The sequence below is a fragment of the Zea mays genome, chromosome 2 (assembly GCF_902167145.1).
Source record: "Zea mays cultivar B73 chromosome 2, Zm-B73-REFERENCE-NAM-5.0, whole genome shotgun sequence".
Classification (NCBI taxonomy): Eukaryota; Viridiplantae; Streptophyta; class Magnoliopsida; order Poales; family Poaceae; genus Zea; species Zea mays.
Window position 1 is genome coordinate 16,988,800 of NC_050097.1, and position 9,140 is coordinate 16,997,939.

Here is a 9,140-nt window from a genome sequence, read left to right on the forward strand (position 1 = left end):
AGTTGGGGCTTATTCGGTTAGCACTCAATCCATATGGATTAAATAGGATTAGATAGATTTAAATCTCAAACGAGTCAAACTTCTTTTTAATTTTTTCTAATTCCATCCAATCCATGGGTAACGAGATTAACCGAACAAGGCCTTAGGTCGGGAAACTCGGAATCACCCGGTAGCCTGGCCGGACGCGGCATTCCCTGTTCCGGTCTGCACGCCGGCACAAGGTACACCAGCCGTTCCGTAGAACGGAATTGATAAAGTTTACAATAGGCCAGCAGCTTACGACGATTATGGTCAACTCGATGGCCGAAAGATCCTCGATTTCTAGTTCTTGTGGTGAAAGCTGTACAGGATATCCGAAGACGGAAACTCGGTTGCATCCCAGACTTGAACCATTGCCACTTGCTTTGCTGCCTGCGGTGACATGATGGGCTGCAAGCATGCTCAATAATCTTGTCAATGCAAAAGATGGTACATGAAAGTACTAATACATAACCAGCCAGTCAGCCTTACAAGTTACAAGCAAGATATCTTGATGCAGCTAGGAGAACAAAAAAAAATAAAGAAACTCTGCAAGGCATCTTTTAGCCTGCCGCAGTGGCCATCGGTGGTGTCCCCTTCAGATCTTACAGCTCGTGCCAAAAGCGGAGATTCGAGATGATAATCCATGCCGTAAGAACTAGTCTGAGGGCGCATTCTCCTTGATTGCTGTCGATAGTTTTGTAGCCTCCTCTACATTTTTCAATCGGAACAGGTATGTTCGAGCTACAACTGTGTCACCAGCTGATTCACTTGATTGTGCATCCTGAAAATGAAACGCAGGATTTATGGTCTCTCTTTTTTTGGTGTTCATTGAGGTGGAGAGTGGGGTGGTAGGTACTCCCAAGGGTTAGTTTGGAAACTCAAATCCCCTTGAAAAATCCCCTCCAATTTTCAAGGGGGTCTGAACTTCCAAACTAGCCCCAAAGGACTATATTTACTTACTGAAGTATGAAATATCGAAGCAACCGTATTCTTCTGAAGGTTCATTTTTATCCCCTTGTAGATCAGAGCATTCAGGAGGATTTTACCAACCTGCTACCAGTTTAAAAACATTAGCATTTTGTCCGCACCAGAAACAATACTACAGCTGTGTAGCTCTGGCAAAAGAACGATGTGTAAATATATATACCTAATTGAATACTTGACACCTAAATTAGCTGGTACCCTTTTCAAATTCCAAATAAATGAAAAACAGATGTCGAACTTGGCTTGTTTTGCAGGAACCCTTAAAAATTAGGGGAACAGAACATTTATGGATTGGAATATTGGTAATATTTGATCAGATAGAAGTAGGGGCGGTAATGGTAGGGCTGGTATGAACCTTCAAAAAAAATGGTAGGGCTGGTATGGGCTTTAGATTTTACACTAGAAAATTTAAGGATCGAATTGAATTAGGGCCAGACTCTATTCCTATTCGTTTTTGAACTAAAATTATTTAAGAGCCCTAACTTATTGTGAAGAAACATTTGGATCGTGACCCATTACCATCCCTAGGTAATGTCGTAATGGGTTCTAAGTTTTTCACTATAAAATTTAAAAATCAGATCCTATTTGGACCAGGCTCTATTTCTATTCATTTTTTGAACTAAAATTAATTGAAGGCTCAAACAAATTGCAAAGAAACATTTGGATCGTGATATATGACCACCCCTAGATAGAAGATATTTAGGAATGCTTGCAGTCAAAGATTAGACACTTTGACCACTAATACATACAAAGTCATCAAGATTTTCGACATAGAAATAACAATAGTAAATTTGTAATGACAAAACATTTTCAGATGACTATATTCTCATTAAGTTTTAGCAACAAATGCTTAGAGAAAGTAGAAAGTGAAGATATGATTTGAAGACAGTGTCAATTTCCAAAACATCAAATGAAAAAAGAAAAGTAGTAATTTCAAGTTGGCATGCAGTGGAAGAATAAATATTGACACTAGTACACATGACTGCAGTGAACTTCAATACTATGAACAATCAAGAGAGAAAACATACATCGTTTCTTATAACAATGGTAGGAGTGGATTCTTTGGAAGCTTTCTCTGTGCCTTCTTTACTTCTGATAGAGAGCTGACCAACACCAATGTCTTTCCAACCCTTAGTGGCATCATCATGCTGCAACAATGGAAACACATTTGTAGTCAAGTAAAATCTGAAATGACACACTGAGGATAAATTGTACAGTATTAGAGTACCAGAGCCAAAAAAAAACATGATATTACAGTTCTAGGAACAAAAGCAATATGTTAAACAGATCAGATGAATACCTTGACATACACCTTGCATTTGGTTTCATGAACGACAACTACCCCCTTCTCTTCTGCCTTCTTTACAGAAGGGCTGCTTGGCTTCTCAGGTTCAGCATCTGATCATGGCCATGACGAACAATGAAATAAGAGGACAGAATATTAATAATTAAAGGGTGCGAGACTTACATTACTTAAAACAGAAGTCAGAGGCATGGAAGTTGGGAACGGGGTGTACAGTATTAGATACCTTCATCTGCGTCAGCTGAAGCTTCAGAAGTATTTTGGTTTCCTGATAAAGCAACAACAAGGAAGTTATGGTCTGCACAGAGTATAAGGATATCATAACAGTTAGTTCTATCTTCGTGATGCAAAAGGGCCTCTAGCCGTCTAGCGTAATGGTTAAGGCTTCCGGGTAGCACCTCCAAGTCCCGGATTCGATCCCCCTCAGGGGCGAATTTTGGGATTGGTTAAAAAAATCCTCACTGTGCCCCGCCCGCTCTCGGGATCGATACCCTGCGCGCCACCCTCCGACTGGGCCGTTGCAGAGTGGGCAGTTGATCAGCCCATTAGTGATGGAGGACCAGGGTTCGGAGGCTTTCTCTGGGACCATGTTTCGGTCTCTTCTTAATATAATATCGGGAGGGCGGTCTTTCCCTCCCTGGCCGAGTTTTTTATATATCTTCGTGATAAGGTGCTGCCAATAGAACTGCTTAATTACTTTTATCATCTGCTTTTCAAAAAATCGTATGTCATATAGGTTGTGCTAGACAAAATCAAATTGCAACTTCCTTTCTAAATTACAAGTGATGTTTGCAATACTTACTGCACTATGTGAAAATTGTGGTAACACTGACATTTAGGAAAAAAACCAGGCAGATTCAGCATTGTGCTGCTGAGCCCCAATATAGTGATAATAAAGCAAGATCAAGATGGACAACATGCTAATTTAGGCCCTGTTTGGGAGAGCTTCACTTCAACAATTACAGGTCCATTTCAGCTTCTTTTATCCAAACAGGTCCAGCTCCACGAGCTTCAAAAAAATGAAACTATAGGCCAGTTTCATGAAATTCAAAGCTCCTCAAAGGGTGCTTCAAAAACAATGTTTCCATACCTCCCCATGAAGTTGCACTAAAATTACCCACCATGACATTGGTTACAAGACCTACTGATTCATGTCTCTTTCTCCACCCGCTAATCATCAAGGGTAATTAAGGAAACACACACAAATTAATTGTATTACAAAATCTGGAGTCTATGTGCAAGCCAAACACTCTTGAACCTTGTCTTACCAATCTGTTGAAGTTGTTTCATGGTGAAGCTGGAAATCGAAATTGTAATTCTTGAAATGAAACCCTCCCAAACAGGGCCTTAGTGGAGGTAAGTTTTGCTTATATTTTAGTGCAAGTAGAAGCACAGTGGTGTTTCTAAAACGGTAAAACTGGGAACTTTCGATGATGTAAAACAATTTCCCTATAGTTTAAAGGTACATTTTGTTAAGGAGTCCTTTGGTTTGGAAAAAAAATCCCAAGAGTAATGCAAAGGTCAAATTATAAATAGCATGTGTTGAAGATGGAAAAGGTAAAAATGGAATAACACATTTTTTGGCTTGTAGATGATTTTGCGATCCTGAAACCTACTGCTAAATTGGCATAAACGAGTATGCAATTGCAATGGCTTAGATCATTGTTCAAATAGTCCAAACAGACAAACCTTCAATGATTTCAAGTCGTCCGACTAATCGCGATTAGTCGGGCTGGTCGGCAATTAGGACACGATTTGCTGGAGGACTCGACTAGAAGACCTAGTCGTCCTGGTCGTCCGACTAATCGTCGACTAGGGCGACTAGTCGTCCGAGTTATGTGTCCTGGTCGTCCCGGCTAGGGTTTAGTTATTGGGCCTTTTTTAGCCCATCTACAGTCTAACTTAGAGTACACTCCCCTCTCCTGTTCTAAGCTAGCCGCCAACAGTCTCCAACCTGCACGTCTCCTCTCCTCTCCTCTCTTGGCACAACCCCTGCAGTCATGAACTCCTGATTGTCGGCGGCTACACCGGCGGCTACAACACCCTGCGTCCCCTGCCCCTTCTCCTGCAGTCCTGCTCGCCTGCTGCACTGCTGCAGTCTCCAACCGGCGGTGGCTGCGAACCAGTGACGAGATGAGCACGTCATCTGAAGGTCCCTCCTGCTCCCCCACTTCTCCCCCTAAACCCTAAACAACGAAGCAACATGTTACTTTGTTTATGCTATTTGTTTGTTCTAATTTATATAATGTATGCAGGTATATTTATATATATACCTATATAAGTATAACTACTAGTCTAGAACGACCAGTGACCGACTAGGACCGACTAGGGGTCGACTAGTCGCCCTAGTCGTCGCCTAATCGCGACTAGTCGCTTGGTCGGTCCCAGGGTTCGACCAGGCGACTTGAAATCATTGCAAACCTTACTATATATATACAAATACCAATATTTTTCTCAAACCACGCAGGAGATCGAGTCATTTCATTAAGAAGAAAAGGAGGGTCTAGATAAGACTTAGACAAAGACAACAAACAAAAACTGAACAAGACCACCAGGCCAGCACCCCTGCAAACAGGATCTGAACTACTAGAACTCAGTCTGTTACAGGGGTGAAACCTAGACAAAAAAATGGGTCAGGCCATCAGGATCTGTTCATCCCTGGCCCAATATCAAGCCATCATAAGTGTGAAGTAAACAACACAAGAAAAAAATTCAGAAAAGATACCTGGGAGGACTGATTGTTGATTCATTGAAAACAGAGGTGGACTCTGTGGGTTAAAACTTTGGGCAACTGAAGAAAAAATAGATGGTGCATTGGATGTTGGAAAACCATTATTTGCACCAAACTGAAAAGGATTACTGCTGTCACCACTTGTCGTCTTCTTGTCGCCAAATATGCCCTTGTTTGCACCAAAATGGAAAGGTTTGCTGCTGTCACTGGGAGTATCCTTCTTGTCACCAAATATGCCATTATTCGGACCAAACTGGAAAGGTTTACTGCTGTCAACAGGTGCATCCTTCTTGCCACCAAATATGACATTATTTCCACCAAACTGGAAAGCTGGTTTACTGCTATCACTGGACGTGTTCTTCTTGTCAGCAAACATACCTGGATGTCATTGACATAATAGATATGAATATATAGTACATAAGTCTGCGAGAAGACTCTGCAATAAATGTAAACAAAGTATATTATACAAACCAGTGAGTAGCCGTACCACTGTAATCTGGTGTTTTTTGCTGAGAAGGCGATGAAAAAAGGTTCGGTAAGCTTGAGTTCTGAAAAGATGAAGAACTAGAAGCCATAATTGGAGCCTTCTGTTTGTTATCTGAACTTGGCTGTACTAAGAGCTTGCTATCATCTGCTGCTGGCAGATTGGACTTATCATCCTTCAGTGAGCTTGGGGATGAAACAACTATTGAACCTGCTTGATTTTGCCTTAGCCAGTTGACAACATCCTTGAATTTTTCCTAATGAACAACAAGTGTATATGCATATGCAATGAGTAATCTGACTAACAAACCACCTAAGAAATGAACAAAAAGAAAGTAAAGTATGAAAATACAAGATGACTGCACACACTAATCAAATCCACACCTTAAATCATCAATATATAAGCACGTTTTAAAAAGATACAATGCAGATGGTTATGTAATCAGAATTAGGACGAAGTTGGTGTTTCTAAATCTCATAAGCAATCACCAGCAACAATAAGATACAATTATACAGATTCCCGGAAGATATTAACTGCAGAATTATATGGATGCCATGGGCAGATCCACGGATAAATAAATCAGTGGTTTCCTGCAAAAGCAATGGCCTGAGGCAGTTACCTTTGTAGCAGTACTGTTATACAAATGATAATCCTATAGCTTTAGCAAAAAAAATATTGGTGACACCAATTAATGAGCAAGTCTATCCACAGCCAGTGAGACTTTACCATGATTTCAGAAGCATGTGATATGTAATCCTTAAGGCCGTCCTCCCAAAGTTCAGCTGGATGATTTTGCAGCTGCAATTGAACCCAGCTGCTCAAAATAAATTATGTATGAGTATACAAGGCATTTGACAAGAAATATAAGTGTGACTCTAGGGATATGGAGCACAAAATGGCATTAATAGGAACAACCAATAATGTTCATTCCAAAATGCTAATGAACACTTCATGCTTTAAATAGTGACCATGAAACCCGATAATCCATAAAAAAGAGGGAAACTATAAATCAACAGTGCGCTAAATTATTTTAAAAACGCAAGAAAACTGTGAGCATAACGAGTTAGTAAGCTGTGCTTCCAACAGAGTATATGTTTCAACACACAGGAGGAGTACAAGCCAACAGGTGAAGGAACACACCTTGCAAACTGGGTATTAAGTGCCCTCACATGTTTGCTAGCAGCCTCCGCCCGCCGAGGATCTAAACTAGCGGGTCCTGCCATCACATGCTGATGGGAAGACTCCGCCCTGTGAACATCAAAAGAGGGTCCGTCCATTACTCTCTTACTTGGTAACTGCATTGTAATAACAAAAATGAATAACGGAGAGGCAGATTCCACAGGAAGATAGAGCAACAGAAAAAAAAGAACTTTTATATATGTTTGAGAAACACAGAGAATAAAAAAAAATTCCAATGGATGCTATTGCTAGCAGGCAAACTCCCAGTTACTGGATCAGAACAACCGTATAGATAATGTGCCAGCATTGATAAGCAATAGTCAGGTTTCAATTTAAAGCTTTAGGGTTATGTCCATGTATTTGTCAGACCAATCAATAGTGTTGAGTTATCATACATTCAAGGATACTCACGATTAAGAACAACTCCCTCCGTTCGAAATCATAAATCGTTCTGGCTTTTTCTAGATACACAACCTTTACAGTATATCTAGATTATGTATCAAGAAAAGCGAGAATGACTTATAATTTGGAATGTAGGGAGCAGTTTAAATTTTAGAGTGAGTAAGGGACAATCCTGTGATGTTATGATGTTGCTATGTTTCCAGCTGAAAGTAATGCCGGGCTCTAGGCCTCTAGTTCTGAATTCCATCACTCAAAATACCGTACATACTGCAGGAAAAAACGAGCGAAGAGCATTAAAACGCCCTAAAGCTTCTAAGTGCACAGTATCAGTACACCACGAATTTGAACACGTGATTTTTGACCAGCTCCACCGCGATGACCTAAATGTTCCCCCAAATCCAACTCGAAGACACAACACAACCTTTGCCAGCTACATGTTACTTTTCGCCAATCAACCAGATCGAAACAGCATCCGCAGCCAAAAGCTAATAAACAGAACAACCTTTTCCACGCCCGCAAGAACGTAAGATCCACAGCTTTTTCGCAACACTGGTTGCCTCAAAACAAACAGTACACATCGCCGCGGAAAAACGCAATTCAGATGAAAGGATGGAAGGGAGCGCACATCGGGTGCGGCGGGGTCGGAGGTGGCCGCGCGCTTAGCTCCCCGCGTTGTCATGCCGTCTCACCGCGCACTCCCGAAACCCTAGCCGCTCGAGCCGGGAGAAGCAAAGCTGTAGATTGCGGAGATCGAAGAAAAGAAGGAGCTAGTAGGAGTAGTAGGCGAGTTGAAGGGTTGACTAGGAGTTTTGCTGCTGCTGCGTGGCAGGCCGTGGAATCAAAGGAGACGGCAGCCGAGTTTGGGAAGGAGACGGCAGTGGTGAGAAGTGGAGGGTGGTGGCTCCGTGGGAAGCTGGCGGCGTAGGGCAAGAAAGGCAATCGAATATGCGATTGCTGGTTTATGTGGACCCACACGTCAGTCATTCAAAGCAGCAAACCGAACTTGTAGCCAAGTGGCAACTGGGGATGAAAACGAGAAGGATAGAGTCAGATATAGGATCATCACGTATCATATCTTAATGTATTTCTCTCGGATATGGGACCGGATACGTGTAGTTAAGATTCGGGACGGATACAGGACGGAACCGGGTAATAATCCGTACGGGTAAGTAACGGATAACATCGGGTAGGTACCGGATAATTGTCGGGTAGTTCGACCTGATGATATTAATTGTCCAACCACCCAACAAATATATAAATTAAGAAATAATAATCATGTATATGATAGATCAAATGTAGGAAAGGAAACCAAAAAAATTGATATCATGCAGTTCAAAGTTATTAATTACAAGGACATTGTAAAACCAACACCGCAATATTAACAATTCATAAAATATTATAGTTTCACTCAAAAATTACAAATAAGTTACGAAAACAAATAAACATTTTATACGAAGATAACTCAAGTCCTCGTATGAAATGATAAAGTAAAGTACTGATTATGTTGAAACTTGGATACTTATAGTGATTTAACATGTAACTTATACAAATAAGTGAACGTGAAATGGAAAAAACGTGGGCATCTTGTAGATCTTATGATCCAAACATTTTTTATGGTTATATATGAACATATGTAGTGCCTCCGTAAAATTTCATGATTTTTTAGGCTATTTATACATTATTAATTTCTTGTCGTAGAAAATCATCAAAATACAATTAAATCCATCAAATAACATAGCGTCGACTGAAAATTGCAAATAAGTTACCAATATTAATATAGTCTATACAAAGATAACCTTAAGTTCTCATGTGGAGATAACCTTAAACCCCCACATAAAAATGATAAAGTATATTAATTTGATATAAATTTAGACATAATTTTAATGATTTTGGCCTAAATATATATTTGAACAAAAAAATGATGTACTACAAAGTTATAGATCTCTTTGAGATCTACAATTTTCATATAAACTTTATCTTCATCCGATTTCATATGTAAAAGTTATGATTTTATAACTATATTATTATGCAGAAAA

At 40.3% G+C, this 9,140-nt stretch overlaps 1 protein-coding gene across 4 annotated transcripts; it reads right to left on the reverse strand.

Annotated features, from left to right (window-relative positions):
• Positions 1 to 370: 370 nt before the first annotated feature.
• On the reverse strand, positions 371 to 8,072 carry LOC100279732 (Pleckstrin homology (PH) domain superfamily protein). 4 transcript variants are annotated; one of them, XM_008669593.4, is made up of 11 exons: positions 7,730 to 8,072; positions 6,664 to 6,818; positions 6,250 to 6,337; positions 5,527 to 5,779; positions 5,178 to 5,417; positions 5,034 to 5,099; positions 2,535 to 2,576; positions 2,306 to 2,403; positions 2,034 to 2,153; positions 982 to 1,071; positions 371 to 802 (listed from the first exon to the last, which is right to left on the reverse strand). In XM_008669593.4, the coding sequence occupies exons 1-11, from the start codon at positions 7,781 to 7,783 to the stop codon at positions 677 to 679; spliced, it is 1,332 nt and encodes a 443-aa protein (XP_008667815.1). In that variant the 5' UTR covers positions 7,784 to 8,072; the 3' UTR covers positions 371 to 676. The 4 variants fall into 4 exon arrangements, with proteins under 4 accessions (XP_008667815.1, XP_035820629.1, XP_008667816.1 ...); XM_035964736.1 differs by having other exon boundaries at positions 6,664 to 6,771; positions 7,730 to 8,052; XM_008669594.4 differs by having other exon boundaries at positions 5,034 to 5,417; positions 6,664 to 6,771; positions 7,730 to 8,052.
• Between the last annotated feature and the right edge of the window lie 1,068 nt (positions 8,073 to 9,140).